The sequence below is a fragment of the Pongo abelii genome, chromosome 11, assembly GCF_028885655.2.
Source record: "Pongo abelii isolate AG06213 chromosome 11, NHGRI_mPonAbe1-v2.0_pri, whole genome shotgun sequence".
Taxonomy (NCBI): domain Eukaryota; kingdom Metazoa; phylum Chordata; class Mammalia; order Primates; family Hominidae; genus Pongo; species Pongo abelii.
In genome coordinates, this window is record NC_071996.2 from 126,110,166 (window position 1) to 126,137,992 (window position 27,827).

Below are 27,827 nucleotides of genomic sequence, written 5' to 3' on the forward strand. Positions count from 1 at the left end.
GAGAACCAGCCTGGCCAACATGGTAAAACCTCGTCTCTCCTTGCATTATAATCACCTGGAGGTCTTGGTAAAAGATTGCTTGGGCCACATCCCCAGTTTCTGATTCAGTAGGGCTGGTTTCTTCCTAAGTTCCCAGATGATGCTGCTGGCCTGCGGACTGTGCTTTGTGAACTTATGCTGGAGCAGACGGATCAGTAACCCCGGCCAGAGGATGCTCAGGACCCACCGAGCCCCCACGAGGAAGGACTCAGACCCCCAACCCCACCAAATTAAAGTATGTCTTTAATAGATAATCATTATTAACAATAATAAAATGTATAGCCCAGACTTGATTTTTTTAAATATTGTAATCATTATACAATCAAAAGTCAAAGAAAATGCTTCCTCATTTTTATAAGCAAGTCCTTAAAAAATATGAGTTCATTTTACAAGACCAATGAATATAGTAATGCATTAGTACTGGTTGAAGAGGCACGGAGGAAGGTGATGGGGGCAGAGGAGCTGAAGGAGGAGGCGCTGGAAGTGAAGGAGGCAGGGCAACTCTGGTTGAAGCAACATTTCTACTGCTTCTTGGTCCCTTTCTGTGATTAATTTGCCAAAGGAGGGAGCTTACTTTCATACTGGGGTTATCTAACACATTCTATCCATTTCCACAGCATGAGCCTGATAACAAGGTGATTGTAGATGGAATAAAGCATGAACTCCTCTTGAGATTTTAGTCAAGGCAACAGACAGATCTAGAGCTTAGCCCTCTGAACACAGAAATCACGGCCCACAAATGTTATCATCTTAGTCTAACTATAAGGTAACAAAGATGAAATACAGTACACCCCTGAAAAATAAGCTTATGCACACAATCTTTGAAAAATAGACAAATATCCAATACATACAATTTCATCAAGCTCCAGACCAAATTCAAAACATAGTTCATCAAATTCTTCGTCAGCTAGGAAAATAAAAAAGGAGATGGTTAATTTTACTCTGTTCAGTGTAAGTGAAAACTACATACAAACAGCATTTTCTTATTACTAATTGCCTTACACCAATCATACTACTAAATATCACGCATCACATATTATCATTTAAAAACAAACAGGCCAGGCATCGTGGCTCATGCCTGTAATCCCAGCACTTTGGGAGGCCAATGTGAGTGGATCACCTGAGGTCAGGAGTTTGAAACCAGCCTGGCCAACATGGTGAAACCCTGTCTCTACTAAAAATACAAAATTAGCCAGGCATGGTGGCGCATGCCTGTAATCCCAGCTACTTGGGAGGCTGAGGCAGAAGAATTGCTTGAACCTGGAAGGCAGAGGTTGCAGTGAGCCAAGATCATGCCATTGCACTCCAGCCTGGGCAATAACAGCGAGACTCCATCTCAAAAAATTAAAGAAAAAAAAAAAAAGCTGGGCCAAAAAAATTTAAGATAAAAAAAAGAAAAAACTATTAAAGGCTTGATTAATCTACACTAACATCAACTGTAGTTTAGGTTACCTGCACTGGGAAGTTTGCATGTACATAGAAGAAAAACACCTGTTAAGTAGAGATCAGATATAAAGTAGGCTCCAAATCACAGATCTCACACAACAGAATGTCACATAAGTCCTATCAGGTAAAATGGTCTGAGGCGGCCTGACACTTTTGGCTTTGAAGCCAAGTCAATCAGAGTTTGAATTCTATCCCACTTATTAGATCTGAGAGTTTGGCACCTTATGTAAACCTTCTTGGTATCTTGTGTCAACATTATAGCTGCCTCATCTATAAAATGGTATTTCACAGCCATTATGGCATGGTACTATTGGAAAGATTTAAATGATAATGCATAAAATGGACCTGGCATAGTACCCTGAGACATAGTGAGTCTACAATAATTAATAGTTTATTACCAATTAATAAAATAAGTTCTCTTCCTTATTTTAATATTATATCCTACCGTTTAGCTTTTCAGGGTTCTCACATTACCAAAAATTGAACACAAAACATCATTAGCAATATATTCTAGTGAAAACTGGTCTTAAGATTCCTGATTCAGACACTAAATTTCAATTTAACATCTATGTACTGAGTACCCACCTTATACCAGGCACTGTACTAGGTACCAGGGTTACAAAGATAAATAAAACACAATTCCTGCCTTAACTACCTCCTCATCTAGTAAAGAAGCCAGATGTGTAAATAAATATGACTGTGTTAAGTACAAGGTACACGGCTGGCACAAAAGAAGTAATCAGTTTCTCTTATGGTCAGCTAAACCTTCACAGAAAGGATGAGTTCATTAGGCAGAGATTGTGGGGAGTGAAACAGCATGGCAAATTTGGAAACTCTTAAGTAGTTCAACATGGATGAAACATAAAGTTCATATCAGAAGATATGACGGAACAAGGAGAAAGGGTCAACTAATGATTTGCCCTCTTTCTTACAGGCAGGCAATGGAGAATTATACTGAAGGGATTCTTCAGCTGGGCAAAAACATGATTAGATCTGCATTCTAAAAACTGCTCGCAGAGTAGAGGATGGATTGGAGCAGGGAGTCTACTGCAATAGTACAGATGTGATATAGTGAAGACCTCATTTAAAGCAGCACCAGCAAGAATGAGGAAGAAGTGACTAATATGAAAAACGTTAAAGAGGTGGAATGTATAAGGCTCGATGGCCGAATGATGGGAGGTAGGAATAGGGAGTGTGTAGAAGGAGTCTAGGATGACTCCCCGATCTCTGGTTTGGGGGAAAAAGTGGGTGGGGGTATCATTAACTAGGGCAGGTAGTAATAGGTACCCAGCCTCCAAGATCGCCTGTTCCATGATCCCTGCCTCCTTGTATTCATGCTCCTGTGTGAACTGAGGTCTGCAGCAATCACCTGAGTGAGTCTGGAAGCAGATTTTCCAGCCCAGCCAAGCCTTGAAATAACAGCAAACCCAGCTGACAGCTAGACTGCAACATGGTGAGACCCAAAGCCAGAACCACCTTCCTAAGCTACTCCCCGATTCCTGTCTCTCAGAAATTTTGTAAAATAATAAAGGCTTGTTTTACACTCCTAAGTACTGGGGTAATTTGTTACATAGCAACAGACTACTAATACTTTGGAATAATTTGTTATATAGCAATAGATTACTAATACAGACTTTTAGTCCCTGGAAGTGGGGTACTGCTGTAACAAAAATGAAAAACATGGGAATGGCTTTGGAACCAAGCAGTGGGCTTTGAGGCCTATAAATTAAAACCTAAAGAAAGAAGCCTCATAGTCTTTGGTAAGGATGCAGGTGAGGACATGGAGGAAAGTGAGGTAATGTTATCAGAAAGCAGAAGAAGAGGAATCCTGGTTAAGTAGAGGCAGAAGGCTTAGCAACACCATTCCTTGCAGTTATGTGGACTGCAAAAAATCAATGGGGTGATACAACTAAGAAGATTTCCAACCAGTGTCCACAGTGCCACCTGGGTTTTTCTTGTGCTTATGTGAAAAAAAGAGATAAGCTAAAGGAAAGGCTGTTAAACAAAAATGAGCCAAGATGTTGGGAATTTTAAAAATTCTCATCTTCTCCAGATGTGAAACAATGCTAAAATTAAGAAATAACTTCTGAGCAAAGACCAAATCCAAGGCACTGCCAGGAAAACATGGTCCAAAGATAAAATCAAGGGTATGACCATAAAATCTTAAGACCCAGAAAGATCAAAGGCACTAATCATTCCAACAAAGGGTGCTATAAAAAAATTATAAAGAATGAGCGTCATAAATCCAATTAATCACACAATAGAGCTTAATTAAGAGCACTGTTATCAGCAGAAACTCAATATATTTCAGAGATGTGTAGGTGGTGTGACTTTTGACTAATAAAATGGAAGCCAGTAACATGCACCAAAGACCCTCAAAGTTTTTAGAAGAAATACATATGCAGAAGCATTGCCAGCTAGCATTGAAAGGGATAGAAATAGGATAAAATGAAGTCTTTGAACTCTCAAAATTCTATTAGCAGTAAGTAGACTGAGAAAACCAACCAGCTGTAAAGCACATGCTTTCTAGGGATCACTCAGAGGGGTGGAAACCAAGAGCCTAGAGAGCAGGGCAGACAGCCATGGAGAATCATTCCAGGCCTTCAGACCTAATCAAGAACATCCAACATTTGCCACTTGATTCCAGAGTTGCCATGGACCAATGACTCCTTTGTGTCTCCCATTTCCACCCCTTTGAAGAGGAAGGGCTACAGGAATTATCCTATGCCCATCCCACCGCTGTATGTTAGGTATATGTGGGGCAGATAAATGGTCTCTCGAGTCTCTCAGGCCAACAGTGTACTAAAGAAGCTATACTGAAGGAACTACACCCAAGGAGCCACATCCACATCTGGTCCTGATTTAGATGATGAGATTCTAGATTCTGAGCTGCTGCTGTAATGGGATGACACTTCTGAGGGCCTTGGGAGGGGGTGAGTATATTTTGCATATGGGAGGAACCCGAATCAGTGGAGGTTAGAGGGGGAACGGTGGTAGTCAGCCTCCAAGATGGCCTCCAATAATACCGGCCTCCTGGTATTCACACCGTTGTACTGTTCCCTTCCACATTGTGCTAGGATTGGTCTGTGATCAAGAGAATATAAGAAGGGCTAGTATATCACTTCTGAGCTGTTACTGAAAACAGGCGTCTATCCTCAGCACTCTCTCTTACTTACCTACTCTCTCGGACCTCTCTACCTGGGGCAAACAAGCTAACATGTTCTAAGTAGTCCTATGGACAGGATAAGGTGGGAGGAACTAAAGTCTATGGCCAAAAATCAGCAAGGAACTGAGGTTTGCCAACAACCACTTGAACGAACCTGAAAGCAGTTTCTCCAGACCCAGTTAGGCCTTGAGATGACTACGGATCTGGCAAACACCTTGACTGCAACCTGGTAACAGATCCAGACCAAAAACCATCCAGCTGAGCCAGTCCCCAATTCCTGACCCTCAGAAACTATATAACAAATGATAGCTGCTTTAAGATGCTAAACTTTGGGATAATTTAGTATGCAGTAATAGATAACTAAGTGGTACAGAACTATTAAAATATGCTGAATCCTAATTATCATATGTTTTATTCCTTTCAGCTGTATTTCATGGGTTTCTATACAAAGAAAAATCAACAATAAAATCGTGATTAGTAATTTCCTCTAACGAAATGACACATCAAGTAACCATACCTTAGGGGTGTATATGATATACACAGAAGGCTCTGCCACTACTGCCAACTATTACACCATGCCAGAACAGGACTATAATTGAAAAGCAGTGATAATAAATCAGTTAACAAGAAAAGGAGTGGCAAGAGGAAACCATCTGCACAGAAAGTCCATTGAAAAGGTAGACTAAGGAGACAAAACTGCTCCAAAGGAGTCAGAAGAGCAAAATAACCAAAATGGCAAACAGCTTGAAAGAGAAATATCCTTGCTAAGCAAAGAAGTGGTAAAAAGGAAGGTGGGGACTGGTAGAAACAATGGAATTTCAAATAGAAAGCAACCCTTGGAGGGACTAAAGAGAGAAAATGTGGATTTTAAAAGTGTGAATGAGACATTATCTGAAAACAAGAAAAAAAGAGGAAGACTGGGGGGAAAAAAAAAGGTAAGAAACAAGATGTATCCATACTACTTGGAAACCACGTTTGCTGAACATGCTTTCTCAATTCTGACCTCAACCCAGTTAACAGTTTCAAGAAAGAATACAATAAAGGTAAACTAATGAGGAGAATCATTTCTGACCTCTCGAAAGTACATCTCAATAAATAACATCAATGCTTCGGACTGAATTTTTTTTTTTTTTTTTTTTTTTTTTTTTTTGAGACAGGGTCTCACTTTGTGGCCGGGACTGGAGTGCAGTGGCTTGATCACCGCTCACTACAGCCTTGACCCTCCTTGGTTCAAGTGATCCTTCGGCCACAGCCTCCCGAGTAGCTGGGACTACAGGTATATGCCACCACACCCAGCTACTTTTTGTAGAGACAGGGTTTTGCCGTGTTGCCCAGTCTGGTCTCCAACTCCTGAGCTCAAGCAATCTGCCCACCTCGTCCTCCCAAAGTGCTGTGATTACATGCATCAGCCATGTACCTGGCCCTTAAAAGATTCAGTAGCTAACAAACACATATTTGTGAAAAAAATCAGTCTTAATTGATCACTGACAATATGAAAAAAAAAGGGAAGCAGAGGAAATATGTTAAAACATCAGATGACAGTAAATAGGTTATAAATCTCACCATTTTTAAAAATCTGGATTATTTCTTACCTCCCTAGAAATGGAGACTGGAATGGGAACTGATTATAGATGTTTTGAACAAATACTTGCCACCTACCATCTTAGGCAATTCAGGTATACAGACTGAGCATTCCCAATCCAAAAATCTGAAATCTGACATCCTCCAAAACCCAAAACCTTAAAGTGCAGACATGATGTCACAAGTGGAAAATTCCACACCTGACTCCATGTGACTTGTCAAAAACACAGTCAAAACCTTGTTTCATGCAAAAAAAATTATTTAAAGTATTCCACAAAATTAACTTCAGGCTATGCATATAAGGTATATATGAAATATAAATCAGTTTAGACTTGGTCCCACCCCCAAAATATCTCATCATGTATATGCAAATATCCCAAAATCCAAAATCCAAGACGCTTCTGGTCTCAAGCATTTTGGATAAGGAATTATTAACCTGTACCACATCCCATTAGCGAGAATATGGTTTAGAAGGGCAGGTAAGAAATATAAATAAGCTCATTATAAAATAAAGCGATTAGGTGATTACAGCCAAGTACAAAGGGTAAGAGTAATACAATAAAATACCTTTGTATTTCCTTTACTTTCAGGGACTTACAGCAGAACTTATGAAGAATATTACATTGAGAATAGGTACTATCTAAAAGTACACACTTAGGAAAGATTTTTAAAAGCCAGCTTTATTCTCACTGTAACAGTAATATCTTATTCCGGGAAGCGGTGGCTGTCATTAAACCAATTAGGCCTTTGTTAACACACTGAGCCCTAAAAACAAAAAAACAGCTCTCACGAACCATTTGGTCCAGCCTTTATACAAGCTAAAAATTATGGGGTGGGGGCTGGGCGCGGTGGCTCACGCCTGTAATCCCAGCACTTTGTGAGGCCGCGGCAGGCGGATCACGAGGTCAGGAGTTCAAGACCAGCCTGGCCAAGATGGTGAAACCCGGTCTCTTTAAAAATACAAAAAAATTACTCGGGCACGATGGCGGGCGCCTGTAATCCCAGCTACTCGGGAGGCTGAGGCAGAGAATTGCTTGAACCAGGAGACGGAGGTTGCAGTCAGCCGAGATCGCGCCGCTGCACTACAGCCTGGGCGACAGACCGAGACTCCGTCTCAAAAAAAAAAAAAAAAATAGGGTGGGGCAGCTGCTACAGCTGTGAGGTAACTGATAACTGCATTTAATATCTCCCTCCTTTTTTTCAATGGTTGTGTTTTTAGAACTGAATAAAAGATGAAATGTAGAATGAAGTCCACGCCCATTGAATACTCCTCATTCAGGTCTCAGATCAAATGTTACCACCCTATCTAAAGTTGTGTTCCTGGCACAACACCTTTTCTCTCCTTGATGGCATTTAACATTATCCGAAATCATTTTATTAACGTGCTGGTTAATTGTCTGTCTCCATCAGACAGAACGTGGACCTGACGTGTCATGTGCATAGCTCTAGTCCCAAGCTCTTAGAACAGTGCCTGACACATAACAGGCGCTCAGGAAACATTAATAAAACGAAGACAGGTGGAATGCCGTTCTCCACCCCGCTGCACAAATCTCTCCTCCTACCCCCTTATAAACTGAGTTCCCACAGCGCTGCTATTGCAATGAACTGGCTACGCTCGGGGTTTCCTTCCTGTTCTATCCCCTGGCTTGGATGTCGGTGCCAGACACGCTGTAGGCACTCGACGGCAGATCGCTGAATGAATGACACGGCAAGCCGGGCACGAGCAGTGGCACCGCTGCGATGCCGGTTCCGAGGCTACCACAGCCCAGCCGGATCGCCACCATCATCGACCTTCCCGTGTAAACCACGGCCTCCCGGGGCCAAAACCTTCAGGAAGGCATGAATGTCGCCACAATGCCCTTTTGGAGGGAGGCCCAGCCTCCGAGAAGAGGCGTAGGGCCCAATGTATAGGGCCGGCACTCACTGTAGGTGCGGCCCAGGGCTTGGAAGAGCAGATCACGCTTCACGCTGACAGTCGGCATGGCGGGTAGAACTCACTGCGCCTGCGCAGCGAGCTGACCCGGGCTTCCCTACCGAAGCACGTAGGACCCGCCTCTTCTTGTGCGTGTTGTCTTGAATATCGCCATTCTGCTGCCAACAGTTCCTGTCCTTTTTTTAACCTAAAGACACTCATCTTGCCATTACCTCGCTGACTAAATGTATCTTTATGGGACTAATCGCTTAAAAGCCTGGAAGAGAGATATAATTTGATAGAACTTGCTAGGATTTGTCAGGCATTGTAATGTACTGACCCGCAAGTCCCGGATGCTGCCAGCGCGCTAAGGGCCGGGGACGCCCACCAGATGGGCGGGGCGAGAGTGGGGCGCGTCAGGGAGGGGGCGGGGCCTCCACGTGGGAAATCTTGCCTGGAGGTGGTGGAAATGCGAGTGGAGAGGGTTCAAGGCTTCCTGCAGAGAAAGGTGTGCAAATCCTGGCGGCGGGAGAGGGGCTGTTAACAGACCTCAGTTTTTACTTCATTCTTTAATCTCTCCTCTACTCATATAAGTGATATACCTGTGCTTTGTTTGAACTTTACGGCAGCCCTATAAGGGAGGCATTGTAAGAGACCTCTTTTTAGTCTATTTGCTCAGTGCTCTCTGCTGTCAGTGGGCTGTGCTCAGCCCTCTGCCAGCATTAAATTTCCTCCTTAAAACAACCCTGAATGTAATAGGCTGAATAACGGCCCCCAATAATATCAGACCCTAATCCCTGCAACCTCTTAATGAACTTTATATGGAAACAGCGTCTTTGCAGATTAAGTTAAGGATTCTGAGATGAAGATTATCCTGGATTCGAAAGACGAGCACTAAATGGAATCACAGTATCCTCATAAAATCATAAAAGGGAGGTCGAAAGAGACGATTTAGCCACGGTGGCAGAGATTGGAGTATGGCAGCCACAACCCAAGAATGCCAGCAGCCACCAGAAACAAAGAGACAAGCACACACTGGGGGTGAGGGGGTGGAGGAGCGGGGAGCATCAAGAATAGCTGATAGATGCTGGGCTTAATACTTATGTGATGAGATGATCTGGGCAGCAAACCACCATGGCATACGTTTACCTATGTAACAAACCTTCACATCCTGCACATGTACCCCTGAAATAAACAGAGACAAGGACAGATTCACGCCCAGCCCATGGGGCAGCCCTATAATGCATGCTGATTTGGGCCCAGTGAAACTGATTTTGGGTTTCTGGCCTCCAGAACTGTGAGAGCATAGATTTTTGGTTTAAGTTAGCAAGTTTATGGTAATTTGTTTCAGCAGCCAAGGGAAACTAATACCATTAGATAGGTACCATTATCCCTGTTTTACAAGTAATGAAACTAAGGCACAAACTGGCAGTTCCAGGGGGAGCCTTGCCCTAATCCTTTCTACTGTACAGTGAGTGAGGGCTTCTTCCAAAGTCCTTCACATGAGGGGACAAAAGCTGAGCCAGATGTAAGCCACCCTAACTATTAATCAAGCAGTTTTTCTCTATACAGTATTAGCTCCCCTCCATGAGAAGGCAGTCCCTTCCCAGTGACCAACATAACAGATTGGCAACACCCCATAAATGGCAAACATCCCCAATGCAAAATACAGTTTTCCACCTAAAATTGGTGCTTTGTGCTCAGTTAATAAGCAAAGGACTAGTGCCAGGCAGTAGTGCTCACACTTGTAATACCAACACTTTGGGAGGCTGAAGTGGGCAGATCACTTGAGGTCAAGAGTTCGAAACCAGCCTGGCCAACATGATAAAACCCCATCTCTACTAAAATTACAAAAATTAGCTGGGTGTGGTGGCGGGCACTTGTAATCCCAGCTACTGGGGAGGCTGAGGACTGAGAATCACTTTAACCCAGGAGGCAGAGGTTGCAGTGAGCCAAGATCATGCCACTGCACTCCAGCCTGGGTGACAGAGCAAGACTCTGTCTCAAAAATAATAACAACAACAACAAAATAATAATAATACACAACCAAAGGACTTCCTGCTGACCTGCTCTGCCTTGGGCACTCCAAAGTGTTCTATGGCCTCTGAACCTCAGTTTCCTCATCTATAAAATAGGGATAATAATATACACCTTAGAGAATTATTGTGTCTCATACCTGTAATTCCAGCACTTTGGGAGGCCGAGGTGGGAGGATTACTTGAGCTCAGGATTTCAAAACCACCCTGGGCAACAGAGTTGGACCCCATCTCTAAACAAAAAGAAAAATTAGCCAGGCACGGTGACACACCTATGATCCCATCTACGCGGATCACTTGAGCCCAGGAGGTTGAGGCTGTGGTGACCTGTGATCGCGCCACAGCACTCCAGCCTGGGTGACAAAGTGAGACCTTGTCTTAAAAACTAAAACAGAATTATTGTAAGAATTTGAAAATAATACTCATAAATAACTAGTATAGTTCTTATCATGTCAGAGGTCCTGGAAATAGGGCGTCATTATTTTTTTTTAATCCTCCTAGTTAGTTTTCTGCTAGTCTCAGACCACCAGGGGGCATTTTCTTCCCATCTCTCACATCCCCCAACTGACCTATCCTACTTTTTATCATTGCACACATTACAGGTACTCTGTCCCTTCTCTGTGAGAAGCTAAACTGTTAGAAGATTCTAATGGAAAAGAGGAAACTAGGCCACTAGGGCTCATCACAAATGGCATTAGCTAACTGAAAGGAAAGGTACATGGAAAATGATGAGATCGTATATCACAAAATGTAGGTACATGCTTCTTTCATCTAACTTTGGGGCCAGACTGAAAGCAGGAATGAGGTGGCAGCATTTCCTAGGAATGAAAGACGAGCTGGACAAAAGGCATGGAAAAACTCTCAGCTCAGCAGAAATTAAGGAGATGCAAATTAAAATTATAAGGACATACATGTTTATACCTACAAGACTGGTAGAAATCTTAAAGTCTGAAAAAAATCAGATCTTGGCAAGAAGTTGGGAGTATAAATTGATATAACCTCTTTGGAAAATATGGCCTTACCTAGAAAAATGGGGCATGTCTATATCCTACTACCCAGCAATTGCACTGCTAGGAATATTCCCCAAAGAAACTCTTACCCATGTGCACCAGAAGACTCAAATAAAAATTTTCATGGTTACATTGTTCATTATAACAGAAAGCTAGAAACAATCCAATGTTTGTCAATACTAGAATAGGTAGACAGTTATGATAAATTTATACAGTGAAACACCATACAGTTATGTAAACAAATGAACTACACCTGCATGTATCAACTTGGATAAATCTTACATTGTAATTTTGAGGGAAAAATGTAAATCAAAGAAGAATATGTATCCTTGATGCCATCACTATAAACACTAAAAACCAGGCTAACCTAAAGAGTATATTGTTAGGCATACATAAATAGAATGGTAAGCCTGTAATAAAAAGCAGAGGATGACAAACACAAAATAAGAGACCAGTTAGTTCTGAGTGAGATGGAAGGGCTGCAGCCTGGAGTATTGGAATACCTGTATTACTCAGAGTCCTCCAGATAAATAAATAGGAATAGGTAGACAGATATTTATTATAAAGTATTGTCTCACATCATTATGGAAACTGAGAAGTCCCACAATCTACCATCTGCAAACTGGAGACCCATGAAAATGAGAAGTAGTTTGAAGCCCTGAGAGCTGAAGAGGTGGTGGTGCAGATGCTGTCTCAAGTCCTGAAAACCAGGAGAACTGAGAGCAGGGAAAGATCTATGGCCCAGCTCAAGTGGTCAGACAGAGAGTGAATTCAGCCTTCCTCCCCCTTTTTATTCTCTTCAGGCCCACCATGGATTGGATGATACCTACCCGCATTGGGGAGGGCCATTTGCTTTACTCAGTTTATCCATTCAAATGCTAATCTTGGCTGGGTGTGGTGGCTCACGCCTGTAATCCTAGCACTTTGGGAGGCTGAGGCAGGCAGATCACTTGAGGTCAGAAGTTTGAGACCAACCTGGCTAACATAGCAAAACCCCGTCTCTATTAAAAATACAAAAATTAGCTGGGTATGGTGGTGCACACCTGTAGTCCCAGCTACTTGGGAGGCGGAGATAGAGGAATCGCTTGAACCCAGGAGGCGGAGGTTGCAGTGAGCCGAGGTTGCACCACTGCACTCCAGCCTGGCCAACAGAGCAAGACTCCATCTCAAAAAAATAAAAACAAATGCTAATCTCTTCCAGGAACACCCTCACACACCCAGAAATGATGTTTAACCAGCTACCTGGGTACCCATTAGCCCAGTCAAGTTGGTACATAAAATTAACCAACACAGTACCCAAGGGGTTTCAAAAATATTGGTAATGTTCTGTTTTATCTGGTATACCTTTGTGGATGTATTTTAAGAAAGAAAAGATGAAGGTGGGAAACAACAGATGAATGTGGCACTCTATTTCAGGGGTGGGGAGACGAATGCTGGGTGGCAGATGGCTGAGCAGAAACACAATAGGAATACTTGACACTTGATTTCGCTTTAAGGTGTTCTTTTTCCTCTATAAAGGGCTTTTTTTTTTCCTTTTGAGATGGAGTTTCACTCGTAGCCCAGCCTGGAGTACAATGGCCCATCTTGGCTCACTGCAACCTCCACCTCCTGGGTTCAAGCAATTCTCCTGCCTCAGCCTCCTGAGTAGCTGGGATTACAGGTGCCCGCCACCACGCCCAGCTAATTTTTGTATTTTTAGTCGAGATGGGGTTTTACCATGTTGGCCAGGCTGGTCTCAAACTCTTGACCTCAGGTGAATCACCTGTCTTGGCCTCCCAAAGTGCTAGGATTACAGGTGTGAGCCACCGCACCCGGCCTAGATAAAGGGCTTTTTAAAAACTTTAGGCTAATTTATTATTCTTTTCCTTTATAGGTTATGGGGTTTAGGTTATGTTTTAAAAGGTCTTTCTTAATCCCAAGATTTTTTTTTTAAGTATGTTTCTCAGAGTACTTGAATGGGTTTTTATTTTTCTTTTGCATTTAAATCTCAGATCTTTCTGAAATTTGTTTTGGTTTTGGAGTGAGTGAATGAACGAGCTTTATGTTTGTTTTTAAACAATTCAGTTAATACATTCTTTATTAAATAAGCTTCTTTTTACTCATGGATTTGAAATACGTTCTTTATTAAATTTCCATATATATATCTATATATTTAGGTTTATTCCTGAACTATGTGTTCCATTGCCTGTACGAAGCTTTTTCAATTACTATAGTACTATAATACATTTTAATAGTTGGAAAAGTTAGTAAGTTAGTGTACCTTCAATGCCTTCTTTTTCAAAACTTTCATGGCTTTTATCTCATGTTAATTTTTCTAGATGAACTTTAAGATTTCTTCAAGTTTTGGAAAACATTCTTTTATCATTTATTAGGAATCAAACATAATTTATGGATTAATTTAGGAATCTTTCCATCCAAGAACCACAGGCTCCATGTAAGTTCTTAAGTGTGCCAGGCAGTGGCCCACCTTAGGCCTTCTGCTTGAATGTTCTTGCCCATAGATTCCCATAGAGCTAGATCTCTTGGCTCCTTGAAGTCTTCCCAGAAAAGCCTATCCCTGACTATACTATTAGTTATGGTTATTAGATATATACGTCTCTCTCTGCTAAAACATGAGCCTGTAAAGGCAGAGATTTTTGTGTTTTGTTCACTAACACATGCCAAGAACCTCAAACAGTGCCTGGCAGAGGGCAGACCATCAATAAATATTTGAAGTTTTAATGTTAGGAATACTTGCTATATTACCTTTTCTTTTTACAAATATATACTTCAGTACTAAAAAAATGAACAAAGGAAGTGAGCACCAATTAAATACAAACAAAAAAACAAAAAGAGAAGAGAATGTAAATTAAAACAACAATACAAGTTATGGATATTTTCTCCAGGGAGACCCGCAGACATTAAAGAAACAAATCATACCAACCCTGTATTGGCAAAAATTTAGGAAGTTGGCACTTTAACTCCTGTTGGGAATATAAGTAGCAGTTTGACAATATAAATCAACATATTGAAGATTTTTTCTCTTTGATCCTAAAACTCCACTCCTATAATTATTCTAAGGAAATAATGAAACAAGTCTTTGTAATGTAGAAAATTTTGAAACAACCTAAAAATTCAATAAGATGAGCTTGATTAAATAGAGTAGGATACCTTTATGCAGTAAAATACTATGCAAACATTAAAAATGATGTTAGCCATCTACTTTTTTTTTTTTTTTTTTTTTTTTAGATGGAGTCTCCCTTTGTCACCCAGGCTGAATTGCAGTGGTGTGATCTTGGCTCACTGCAACCTCTGCCTCCCAGGCTCAAGCAATTCTCCTGCCTCGGCCTCCCGAATAGCTGGGACTACAGGCACACGCCACCACGCCCAGCTAATTTTTGTATTTTTAGTAGAGACAGGGTTTCATCATGTTGGCCAGGATGGTCTCCATCTCTTGACCTCGTGATCTGCCCACCTCGGCCTCCCCAAGTGCCGGGGTTACAGGTGTGAGCCACCACACCCAGCCCAGCCATCTACATTTTTTAACATGGTAAAAAGTTCACAACAAGTGAACTTTATGATATGAAAGTACAGTTACTAAACAATATACTTTATTTTTATTTATTTAATTTTATTTCATTTTAGAGACAGGGTCTTACTCTTTCACCCAAGCTGAAGTGCAGTGGCATGATCATAGCTCACCGCAGCCTTGATCTCCTGGGCTCCAGTGATTCTGCCACCTCAGCCTCCCAAATAGCTGGGACCACAGGCACACACCACCACACCTGGCAAATTTTTTAACTTTTTTGTAGAGACAGGGTCTCATTATGTTGCCCAGGCTGAACAATATACTTTAAATGACCAATTTTTTGTTTTAAAAATGCATGTATAGCTGGGCACAGTGGTTCATGCTTATAATCCTAGCACTTTGGGAGGCTGAGGTGGGCGGATCACTTGAGGTCAGGAGTTCGAAACCAACCTGGCCAACATGGTGAAAACCCATCTCTACTAAAAATATTTTAAAAATTAGCCAGGCATGGTGGTGGGCATCTGTAATCGTAGCTCCTCAGGAGGCTGAGGCACAAGAATCACATGAACCTGGGATGTGGAGGTTGCAGTAAGCTGAGATCACGCCATTGCACTCCAGCCTGGGCAATAAGAGTGAGGCTCCCTCTCAAAAAAAAGAAAAAAAAAATGCATGTATGTATGAGTGTGAACAAAAATAAAATGGCTACCATGATATACAACAAATTGTTAACAGTCACTATTCTTGGATTGGTGAGATTTTTAAAAATTGTATCTTATATTTTACAGAATTGTAACTAGCGAGTATTATTTTATTATGAGAAAATAAAACCAAGGCTATCATAAAACACAATCATGCTCACTCCTTTTCCCTGACTAATCAGACATTGGTAGATTGTCCAGCTCTCTCATTATCACCTGGAATTAGAGCCTGCACCCGTGGATTGTTTTTGCCTATAAAATGTGTAATAAGCTCAGAGAAAATTTCTGAAATGATTGTGTCACTTTCCTGTAATGCTTGTGGGTTGGCCAGTAACTGTGAAAGCTATGCTGTCAGGTCTGAAGTTCTTCTCACACAGGTCCTAAATTGCAGTACGGGGTCAGATGACATTTTACACTAGAGCCACTGATAGCTTAAAGGGGCATGCTGATACTGTGTAGTGCTTTCCTCGCCAAGAGCAAACAGTCTCCGCTTGCAGCCTCAGTTTCTTCATTCACAAAATGGAGATAGTATTCCATCTGATGGTTGTGAGGATAAAGTATGTGGAGACAATTTGAAACCTGCAAAATGCTATTTGATTAGTAGATATTTATACTGAAAGTAATTACCCAGTATATTACCTTCAGTATAAATTACCCAAGAGATCTGAGACTATGACCTCTTTCTGGTGTGAAGTTTAGTAAAACTTGAGCTGCTCTCTCCCAGAGGGTGAAGCAGGGCTTTCAATACAGGTAATGGATGATACAGTTTACTGTAACTGGCCTTGCTTCTAGTTGCTGTGTATCCAAAACTGGTTCTGTTCTATCCATAATCTTATATGCTTTTCCTATAAATTTCGTGGGGGCACTCCAATCTCTCTGTAGATCACTCTGAAACTTTTAGGACATAACCAAAGTCCATACATTTTTTTGGGTTTCTATTGCTAGATCCATCTAGAATCAAGAAGTTCTGCAAGACCTCACAAGAATCAGTTTGATCGGCACTAAGGAATTTGTCAAAACGTTGGTCATTTTAAATTGGATTTTTTTTTTTTTTTTTTTTTTTTGGAGAACGTAGTCTCGCTCTGTCGCCCAGGCTGGAGTGCAGTGGCGTGATCTCGGCTCACTGCAAGCTCCGCCTCCCAGATTCAAGCCATTCTCCTGCCTCAGCCTCCCGAGTAGCTGGGACTACAGGCGCCCGCCACCACACCCAGGTAATGTTTTTTGTATTTTTAGTAGAGACGGGGTTTCACCATGTTAGCCAGGATGGTCTCGATCTCCTGGCCTCGTGATCACCTCAGCCTCCCAAAGTGTTGGGATTACAGGCGTCAGCCACTGCACCCAGCCTAAATTGGATTTTTAAAATAAACTCATTACACATTTTATAGTATTGACAATTCCTTCGTTCCTGATATTCTCCTTCCTTAGTTTTCCTGACTCCAGGCTCCTGATTAGCTCCTTGGATTTTTCTACTGTCACTATGCGATAGGCAAAAACAATACAACATAGTATTGACTTCTATCAGTCACAGATTTAAATCACTGAGACCTTGGACCAATGACAGAATACTGATGAGCCTCAGTTCCTCATCTGTAATGTGAAGATAGTAACAATACCTACCTTGTAGGTATACCATGTGATGGTTGCGAGAATTTTAAGAGAAATAGTTCGTGTAGGGTTTGACCTATCATGAACACTGAATAAATATTAACTCTCTCGCAGCCTCCTCTACCTCCTACACTGCACTTTCCCTTCCTTCTATGTGGGGTGCTATCCAGAGTTACACGTTTAGAAATCTTCTCCCGGAGTGAGGTCTGCAGCCTCCACTACCACCTAAACACAGACAGCTCCCTTCCTATCTTCGGCCTTTATCTCTCTTCTGTACGTATTTCTTTTTTTGTTTTTTTTTTGTTTGAGATGGAGTATCGCTCTGTCGCCCGGGCTGGAGTGCAGTGGCGCCATCTTGGCTCACTGCAACCTCCGCCTCCCGGGTTCACGCCATTCTCCTGCCTCAGCCTCCCGAGTAGCTGGGACTACAGGTGCCCGCCACCACGCCCGGCTAATTTTTTTGTGTTTTTAGTAGAGATGGGGTTTCACCGTGTTAGCCAGGATGGTCTCAATCTTCTGACCTCGTGATCCACCTGCCTCAGCCTCCCAAAGTTCTGGGATTACAGGCGTGAGCCACTGTGCCCGGCCTCTTCTGTACATATTTCTTACCAGCTTCTGAACATCTGCACTGGCTGTCCAATATGCTGGCATCTCATACTCAACATGTCAAAAACTGAAGTTTCCCCTAAGATTCATTTTTTCCCATGTCTTCCTTTCCTTTTCAATGTCACCACCATCCACTGAGTTATCCAAATCGGAAATATTGAAGTCAACTTAACTCCTCCTCACTCATTTCTCCCTTCTGATTGGTTTTGATTGCAGAAGCTTGGCATCATCTGCCCAGAATTTTCTTTCTCTGCCACAAGGGCAAATTTGACAGCCACCATGTTACAGCAATGGGACCCTGTATCTCATTTGAATGAATTGATACAGAAGTTGACACCTGATGCCAGCTGGATTTTGGACTTGGGACCATAGGGAACTTAAGTCCATTTGATTTAATAGTGGAAGCTGTAATATACAAGTGTGGGGCCATTAGTGGCCATGTTTCCCACCCCATGAAGAAAATTAATCTCCAGCAAGGTAAAATGACTCTCACAGCAAGAGAGAAGACAGAGGAGAGAGAGGGCCTAGACACATCAAAGTGACTTGTTGTTCTTGAGACCCACGTGTCTCTTTCTTCCTCCTGAAACTTGACTGTTCAACAACAAATTAAGTTCAGAATTATTAAAGTTTAGAGTGTGAGCATTGGAAACTTATAGCCGAGACTCAAGAGGTGAGATGTAGATGACCTATAATGCAGAGTCCAAAACCATATTAAAGAATTTGGACTTTATCTTGACAGCAATTGTGAAGAAATTCAAAGATTTTAAACGATGTTTGAAAAGTAATGGAAAAGATCACATTGGGCACATTGTGGAAAGGGGATAAGGAGTAGTGGTTTGGAGGGTAAAACTCCCGGCAAGAAGATCAGTTAGGAGGTTGCAATAATGCAGGGGAGAAATGATAGCAGTCAGGACTGGGGAGGTGGCATGTGTTGAAGCAAAACAAAACATCCACTGGATTGGACTATCTTCATCCATTCAGGCTACTATAGCAACATATCATATACTGGGTGGCTTATAAACAACCACAATTTATTTCTCACAGTTCTAGAGGCTGGGAAGTTCAAGATCAGGGTGCTGGCATGGTCGGGTTCTGGTGAGGGCCCTCTTTTGAGCTGCAACAGCTGACTTTTTGCTGGGTCCTCCTATGGCAGAAGGAGCAAAAGAGCTCCCTTCAACATCTTTTATAAGGGCACTAAGTCCATTCATGAGGGAGGAGCTGTCATGATATAATCACTCCCCAAAGGCCACATCTCTTAATACCATTACCTTGGTGCTTAGGATTTCACCTAATGTAAATTTTGGGGGACTTGGGGAAAAAACAAACATTCAGACCATAGCCTGGATGTTCTTGGAAACTGGAACTAAGTAATGGAAACTGCTTTGTCATGTCCCCAAGGGCACTGCTGTTGGAGTTGCTGACTGCCTCTTTTATAAGATTGCCTTGGGTTCAGGACAGTTGCAGTAAACCTTCCTAATCCCTTTCTTCTTGTTCCTACCTTGAGTGGGTTGCTGGACCTCCAATTACTGTCCCAGAGCAAATGCAAATGAAGGTGTAGGTGAGGGTCATGGGAAGAGAAAGGACATTTAATAAATACTAGTCATTATCATAATTTCTAACAGTAATCAGTCATAGCGTTATAACAATTTAAAAGAGCAATTAGGGGCAGGGCTCGGTGGCTTATGCCTGTAATCTTAGCACTTTGGGAGGCTGAGGCAGGTGGATTGCCTGAGCTCAGAAGTTTCAGACCAGCCTGGGCAACAACATGGCGAAACCCCATCTCTACTAAAAATACAAAAAATTAGCCAGGCATGGTGGTGCGCACCTGTAGTCCCAGCTTCTCTGGGAGGCTGAGGCACTTGAATCGCTTGAACCCGGTAGGCAGAGGTTGCAGTGAACCAAGATCACCCCACTGCACTCCAGCCTGGGCAGCAGAGCAAGACTCTGTCTCAAAAAACAGACAAACACACAAAAGGAGCAATTAGGGAAGCACATATTTTGTACAGAAAACATCACATATTAACATAAATTAACTAATAGACAACACTTGAACTTCTATGAATGGAGTTTTCGAAGGATAATGTGAAAGGAAGGAAGGCAGGAATGGTACATGGGGTCTGAGACCTTACGTGTACTTGTAGCAATAAGAAAATATAGAGGAAAGGAAACCTTGGACTGTAACCGTGGGGCTACAAAGCCTCACCTTCTCAGGCAAGGTTCCTGCAACTTTCCCCAGAGCAAACATACCTGAGCCTTGTCAGATTGATCAAATAGTTAATTGAGAAGACAATAAGAATGCAGAGGGACCACAGCAAGTTTCTTAAACTTTGTTCAAAAGAGCCTTGAAAATAGAACTTCTTAAAGGACATTCCATTGAAACTACCATAGTGATGGCCTTCTATTTTACTTTAACCAGAGCTGGACGCTCTCAGTGGTGTGTGTTATGTGCGTGTGTGTATGTGTGCGCATGTGAGAGAGAGAGAGAGAATACTTACTTTTATGATTAATGCATCTTATGAAAATCAGAACCATGACCTTTGCCTTAAACTATCCCCTCTAAGGACTCTGTCTAGACAGAATACTAACAGAACACTGTTTCCTTTTTAACCTAACAATGAGAACATTTTTACTTAAGTTACAGTAAAACGTCATGTTATAGAAAGACATTGTCACCTTTCTACTAGTAGAAGTTAGTTATAGTAAAGTGCACAGGAAGAAATAAGTAGAACAAGGAAATGATTTCTTGTTTCTCAATTCCAAGAGTAGCCTTTCATAATTGTTGAAACAGTCTGGCCTGTGACCTTCTTATTTCTTCATCAGAGTTGAGAAGTAGAAAGAGGAACCATACCCATCAGTGGAATCCCAGATCTTCAAAGGAACCACTGTGTTGATTCCTTCCCCAGGACTTGCCACAGCTGTGGTGCTTGATACATTTTCATTGAATTATTGTAAATATATATATGTATTATTCACTCATATTTAGCCAATTCCAGACCCATAGGAACAAAGCTGATGCTTCTGCCAAATGTATTTTTCTTTAATCATTTGCTAAAATATTCGTTGACTGAATGGATAACTACACCTCAACCCAAATGACAGGTTCAGTCATCAGCACTCTTCTACTTACCCTTCAATGACTTGTTCCTCTGTTGTGACAACACTCCCTTTCTTCCTTATATTATCTGAGAAGCAGCCTAGTATAGCAGTTAGGCTCTGGAATCTTAGGCTCATTTAGAATTGTTTTGAATAGCTTGATGAATTAAAACTTGCCTACTGTGTCAATCCAGTGATCACTTAACTCTAGTAAATTGGCACACAATATGTAAACAAGTAAATACATGTTGAATGTCAAAAGGATGAGTAAATAATTTAATTGTTGATTAAAATGGTGATGGACTGTTGCATTGACTGAGTGCTGGTGAGTCCATGCTTTGTTTCAGTTGGCTATGATGGCTGTGACAGGATATGACAATTCTTATCTATCAGCTTAGTGCTCTGGGAAAGTCACAAACACATTACTAAGCAAGCAAACTCCAAGTGATCAGGATCAGGAGTTCTGGGTGTTTTGCTCTTTTTTACCGATAGATTCGAAACCCAATTAATCAAACAGTCCTACCATTTATATGTCCCATGCATATCTCAAGTCTATCTCTGTTTTCCCAAGCTTCCACATCCTCTACAATCATCCTACAATAGCCTTCTTAGGGGATATGCCTACTTCCACCCTTGCTACCTCCAATCTGTTCTAAATAGGTGCCCATTATTCTGTATCAGCCTATGTGTTTCCTTCAGGGCACTGTCACACGTTTGGTTGTCTACGTAGGTAGGTATTTTCTGTTTCTCCCACTAGACTGTGAGCTGCAGCAGGACAAGGACCTTTGTTATTCACCATTGTAGCTCATCTCCTTTCCCTACCCAGTGCCTAATACATAGAAAGCTTTCCACAAATAGTCAATGAGTAAATGTGCGTAAATTCTCAAAGGCACAGAGACCTCATCTTAATTCACGTTTGTGTCATCAGTACCAAGGATAATGCCCAATGCAATGCAGGCACTCCATAAATGTTTGTTCTATGTTTGGTTCAGTTGATGAAGGGATGACTCGCCTCTCCAGGTTTTATAGAAATTTGAATCTTCTCTATTCTGCCATTTACCAGCTGTGTGACTTTAAGCCCTGATTTCCTTAGCCGCAAAGTTGAAGTGAATGCTTACTTTGTAGGGTTTTTGAGATTACGCCTGTCAGGGCTCTGCAGAGTGCCTGACATAGTGTGTGTTCATAGTGTCCCCACCTAGCACTGGGCAAAGATTCAAGGAAGAAATCTAAAAGGAAAGAAGAAAGTGACTCCTTAAGTAGGAGGAAAAAGAAACCCAAACAAATTTTGCATACAAAAAATCACAAACTCCTCCAAGTGGCCCTGGTATTTGTTTTAATCCAACTCCCTTTGTATTAAAATGTTGAAGGAGAAAAGGGCATAGGATGGGGGAGAAGGGAGGGCCAACTCTGTTGTTTTGTCCTGTTCCAAGTCCTCTCCAGCAGTGACTTGACAGCTACTCATGATTTTGAGTTTTTCAACTATGTGGTAATTAATACTTATAAATAAAGTGCAGTGGTTGCTCCCAAGGACTAGGCACTATTTAGAATCCAGCCATCCATTTAGCACATCATAATTGAAACCCTTCAGTGTCTTGTACTACTCTTGGTGTTCAAACTTGAACCCTAACACAGTCTGCAAGGGTCTGGATCTTGCCCACCATTTTTGCCTGATGTCACCCCAATATCACCCTTGTCCCCCAAGCTCTCACTCTTTGAGCTCTTCTTGGAGTTCAGCCACAGGACCTTTGCATATGTGCTTCCTTTTGCCTGGATGACTCCTGGGTTAACTAGATTTGGCTACAGCTCAAGTAAGGGCACTTCTTCAGACACTTCCCTGACCATGCAGCAGTCTTGGTTTTGGAATCTTCTAGTCATTCACAGTAGGGTCTTACTTGTAATTATACACCAAATTGTGTAGTTGTTTTGCTTATGTCTGTTTCCCCCTGTACTCTGAGAACAAGACAATGAATAGCTTGTGTCAGGCCTCTGAGCCAAAGCTCAGCCATTATAACCTCTGTGACCTTCACGTACACATCCAGGTGGCCTGCAGGAGCCAAGAAGCCTGGAGCAGCCAAAAAAAAATGCAAAGAAGTAAAACAGCCAGTTCCTGCCTTAATGGATTAACCAACATTACAACATTTTACCATTGTGACTTGTCCCTGCCCTACCTTAGCTCATCAATCGACTTTGTGACATTCTTCTTCTGGACAATGAGTCTTATGATCTCCCCACCCTGTACCTTGTGACCCCTTCCTCTGCTAACAATAGATAACCACCTTTTACTGTAATTTTCCATTACCTAGACAACTCCTATAAAGCAACCCCTTCCCCATCTCCCTTCGCTGACTCTCTTTTCGGACTCAGCCCACTTGCACCCAAGTGAATAAACAGCCTTGTTGCTCACACAAAGCCTGTTAGTGGTCTCTTCACACCCACGCGCTTGACAGCTTGGCTATCCCAGCGGCTGGATGGTGCTCAGCACGTGGCAAGTGCTCAATAAATGTGGGTTGAATGAATGAATGGATGAAAGGTTCCCAGAGCTCCTGTAGGGAACTGAGGACCCAAGAGTGAGGAAGCTAGGTCCCCTTCCCCCTCCCCGGGGAAATTGGAGGTGGCAGGGGGACACAGATCAATAAGCTAAGAAACAAGTCTCGCTCTTCTCTCCAGCTGGTGTGCGATTCCTCCAACTAACCCTTCCCCAATCACAGAGGGTTCGAATGAAGGGGTGGGATGCTGAAGGCAAGCGCTGGGTGATCCATCAGCTGAACAATGGTCAGATCCTGGTGGAGATCCCAGGTCCTCAGCCAGGCGGCAGGAGCCCGCGCTGCCCGACTTGGGCTGGCTGCCAGTTGACCCCTCTCCCAGTCCCTCGTGTCCCACGCGGCGCGCTCTCGCCGGCGCCCGGGCGCGCCAGCCAATGCGCCCGGGCCGCTGCAGCTGCTCCAGGGCCAGGGCGCCGGGCCAGCTCTGGCGGCCGGCGCGTGTGATTGGCTGCCCCCAGCCTCAGCCCAACGCGCCCTCCCACCCAGGGCGCAGTTGAGTCCCCGCTCGCTGCCTAGCCTCTGCCTCCTCCTCTCCGCCCAGCCAGTGCCCAGCGGCTGTATTTTTAGTAGAGACGGGGTTTCTCCATGTTGGCCAGGCTGGTCTCAAATTCCTGACCTCAGGTATCCATCCACCTCAGCCTCCCAAAGTGCTGGCATTACAGGCATGAGCCACTGCGCCCGGCTGTGTTTTCTTCTTTTGATGTAAAACATGTAATGAGCATTAAAGAGATATGCAGCATGTATTCAGGTAGCTGGGGTTCGGTTAGTGGAATATTGAATTAGTAGCTTGGGGACAGTATTTTTGGATCTGTTCCTGACTCACTCTATGATTAAAATTAGGTCAGTTTGCTTTTGGTGTCAGTTTTTCCATCTTTGTAGAAAGGAAAACAGAACCTCCCACTTGCCTGCTTCTTTATGCTTTTGAACCTGCTTATGCACCTGTAATAAGTTAGTCTACAGTGTTATTACCATTAGCTGGAGGATAGTGTGGCTTTGTGAAAAAATACATGGGTTTAAGGATTAGGCAGATCCAGCTGCAAATCCTTTGGACGCTCAAATTCCCTGAGCCTCAGTTTCTACAACTGTAAAATGGGGCAGTAACGTGTACCTTGGGGGTTGCAGGGAGGAATAAATGAGATGCCCCATATACAGTGAAGGAGAATGGTTCTCCACTCAATAACTGTTCTTTCCCTGCCCTATTTCACTGTAGCTTATCTGATCAAACTTTGAGTACAAAAGAATGAGGCCCACGTGTTTTCTGTCATTTTTTTGCACATCTTACCAAAATAAACAGAAAACTAACCAATAGTGGCAAATCATCAGTACTCACAGCTGGATAGAAGAAAGCAGAGGAAGCAAAATGGAATGATCCTGGTAGGAATGAGGGCAGAGGGCACTCTTTACAGCGTGCTTTCGACTCATGGAAGCTTTTCTGGTGGGTCCAGAAGGTAACAGGATACCCCACAGAGGTCTGGAGGACACATGCTGCCTTAACCTTTCATCCAGTCTTTTAACCTTTAACCAGCTCTGGAAAGAGCAGCAAGTCAGTTTCCTGACTGGGTTCAATGATATATCTGAGAAATTTATTGATTTATATGTATCAAGAAATATAAATAGTCCAGGCGCAGTGGCTCACGCCTGTAATCCCAACACTTTGGGAGGCTGAGGTGGGTGGATCACTTGAGGTCAGGAGTTTGAGACCAGCCTGGCCAACATGGCAAAACCCTGTCTCTACTAAAAAATACAAAAATTAGCTGGGTGTGGTGGTGCGTGCCTGTAATCCTCGCTACCCGGAAGGCTGAGGCAGGAGAATCGCTTGAACCAGGAGGCGGAGGCTGCAGTGAGCCAAGATTGCACCCATGCACTTTAGTGTGGGCAACAGAGCGAGACTCCATCTCAAAAAAAAAAAAAAAGAAAGAAAAAATATAAATAAATGTTTTGTGTTCGGTAAAACATATATGTCAGTATATATTTCAATAATAGATTAAACACTGTTTCTCAGATACTTTGGTGGATCATTTGGGGACAGGGTTGTCTTTAACAAAGTTGATTGGCAGTAGATAAGAGTTTGGGGGTGGAAAGGAACCCTAGATTGAAGACTGCAGAGTGTTATAGAAGAGAAAGCAGCAACGGCATTCCTTAAAGTCATAGTAGCTGACATGTAGTGAAGATTTGCTATGTGCCAGATTTATGTCTTCATGTACATTCTCTTTTTCTTGTTAGCATGTTTCTCTTTTCATAATTTTTTAATTGTAGTATATAACATAGACATTTAAAAAATGTATAGCTGAGCTTCATGTGTTACTTGAAGGTAACCATTCTTGTCACTACCACCCAAGTCAAGTTTTGACAGTTTTTGCCCCGTGTATTTTGAAGCTATGTTATTAGGTGCATAAACAATTAGGATTGCTCTCTCATTATCAAATGTTGCAAGAAGTGATGCATGCTAAGATCTGAAGAGTCCCACCTTTGCTGTTTCTGTCTCTGACAGTAGAGTTCCTGAAAATAAAGTTTGTTGCTAGAATGTGCCCTCTTTGTGGGCACATGAATAATGGCTGCTCGGTCAAAGTAGGAAGAAGAATTTCCTGTAGTAGGAAATTCTCTACATCCCTCCTGTCAGTGATGATTCTTCCATATGTTCACATAGGGGAGGCAATGTAAAGCTATGACTAAGTAGTTAGACCTTAAAATCAGACAGATCAACCACTTATATGCTGTGTGGCTTGGGCAACTCACTTAACCCCTCTATAAGCTTCCATTTTCTCTTTTTTAAAAAGAACATTATGGCTCGGTGTTTCCTCTACCCATTCCTTCCACCTCCCCTTTCAAAATTAAAGAGTACTGTGGCTACTTTATTGGTATGTGGCTATACGAGGATTAAATAAAAATTCCTTGGCAGGGTCCATAACACAATGCTTGGCATATAGTAAACACCCAATAAATGTTAAATAATACTGTGTCATCACTGTCTTGTTATATTACCTTACCTGAACTGAGGCTCAGTTTAACATATCTTATATGTATTAATCCCCCTGCCATGGGCCACTGCAGTGAGCAGATACTAACAGACTGATTCCATGACACTTTTTCTTTTCTTACAGGGCCGATGTCCATTGGAATCACTGTGATGCTGATCATACACAACTATTGGTTCCTTTACATCCCTTATTTGACATGGCTTCACTTTGACTGGCATACCCCAGAGGGAGGAGGCAGGAGATCCAGCTGGATCAAAAATTGGACTCTTTAGAAACACTTTAAGGACTATTTTCCAATTCATGTGAGTACAGTTGTTTTATAAAGTATTATTTTGAGTTAGGAGAAGAGTGGAAATTTGTTTTCATCACATATGTCTCAAGCTTCTTTTTCAGAGGGGATGTCTTAGTCTGTTTTGTGCTGCTATAACAGAATACCAAAGACTAGGTAATTTATAAAGAAAACAAATTTTTTTCTCACAGTTGTGGAGGCTGGGAAGGCCAATACCAAAGATGCTGGCATCTGGCAAGAGCCTTCCTGCTGCATCAGCCCATAGCGCAAGGTGGAAGGGCAGGAGAGGGCAAGAAAGAGCAAGAGGGGGTTGAATTCATTCTTTTTTAAGGAACTCACTCCCAAGATAACAAACCCACTTCTGTGATAATGGCGTTAATCCATGCACTCTGCTTTCATTCCTAATTACCTCTCATTAGGCCCCACCTCCCAACACTGTTGCTTTGGGGATTAAGTTTTTAAACACTTACTTTTGAGGGACACATTCAAACCATAGCAGGGAGAAAGGCTGCAATTTGGTTCCAATTACTAAATGAACTGTAAGCTGACTTGACAAAATCTAGAAGGCTATATATAAAGGGATCTGGGCTCAGAAGATAGTTTAGAAATTTGGAAACAGCTCCAACCCAGGGAACAAAAATGAGTCACGTTCTCCATTTTCTCTTGACATAAAAACTAGTCCTTTTGTTTCTCATTGGAAAATAATAAGGGAACTGTCTTTTTTTTTAAATCTCAATATGAATGTGCTGTAGCTCATCAAAACTCAAGATTTGGATCCAAGTCACAACTATATATTTGGGTTTCACCCCTATGGAATAATGGCGGTTGGAGCCTTTGGGAATTTTTCTATAAATTATTCCGACTTCAAGGACCTGTTTCCTGGCTTTACGTCATATCTTCACGTGCTGCCACTTTGGTTCTGGTGTCCTGTCTTCTGAGAATATGTGATGAGTACTGGTAAATGATGGCAGATCACTGTTTCCACAGTGCTTTGGGGTAGCAGGAGCACACAGAACATTCCCTCCCAGGCCCATGTGTGTTTATGGTCGCTTAGAGTAAAACCTGTTTTATCCTCATCTGGCACTTCCTATGGTGTCTGGGTGTTTCCTGCCCTCCCCCACTGGACTGTAAGTGTCAGAAACACAAACTGTCTTCTTTTCTGTTCCATCCCAAGTATCCAGCATGGTGACTGGAACATGGAAATGTTCAATGAATATTAACACAATGATCAAATAAAGTAATGAATGCAGTTTGTGTATTCAGATGTAGAAAAAGAAATCATGGATCAAGAAAGTGACAAGTCACACCCTTGGAGAG

At 42.3% G+C, this 27,827-nt stretch overlaps 2 protein-coding genes across 3 annotated transcripts in view; one reads left to right on the forward strand and one right to left on the reverse strand.

The window, feature by feature from the left end:
* The window catches only part of FARSB (phenylalanyl-tRNA synthetase subunit beta), an 83,531-nt gene extending 75,019 nt beyond the window's left edge, over positions 1–8,512 (reverse strand). Inside the window, exons 1-2 of one of the 2 annotated variants that reach the window (XM_002812914.6) lie at positions 8,157–8,512; positions 891–946 (exon numbers count right to left, since the gene is read on the reverse strand). In XM_002812914.6, coding sequence (XP_002812960.2) covers positions 891–946; positions 8,157–8,214 — 114 coding nt within the window. In that variant the 5' untranslated portion in view covers positions 8,215–8,512. The remainder of the gene's footprint in view (positions 1–890; positions 947–8,156) is intronic. The other variant, XM_063713067.1, reaches the window with a different exon arrangement.
* Positions 8,513–8,601: 89 nt separating this feature from the next.
* Positions 8,602–27,827, forward strand: part of MOGAT1 (monoacylglycerol O-acyltransferase 1) — a 45,302-nt gene continuing 26,076 nt past the window's right edge. Inside the window, 3 exon segments of the mRNA XM_024243652.2 lie at positions 8,602–8,652; positions 26,345–26,523; positions 27,263–27,467. Of these exon segments, the coding sequence (XP_024099420.1) occupies positions 26,350–26,523; positions 27,263–27,467 (379 nt within the window). The 5' untranslated portion in view covers positions 8,602–8,652; positions 26,345–26,349.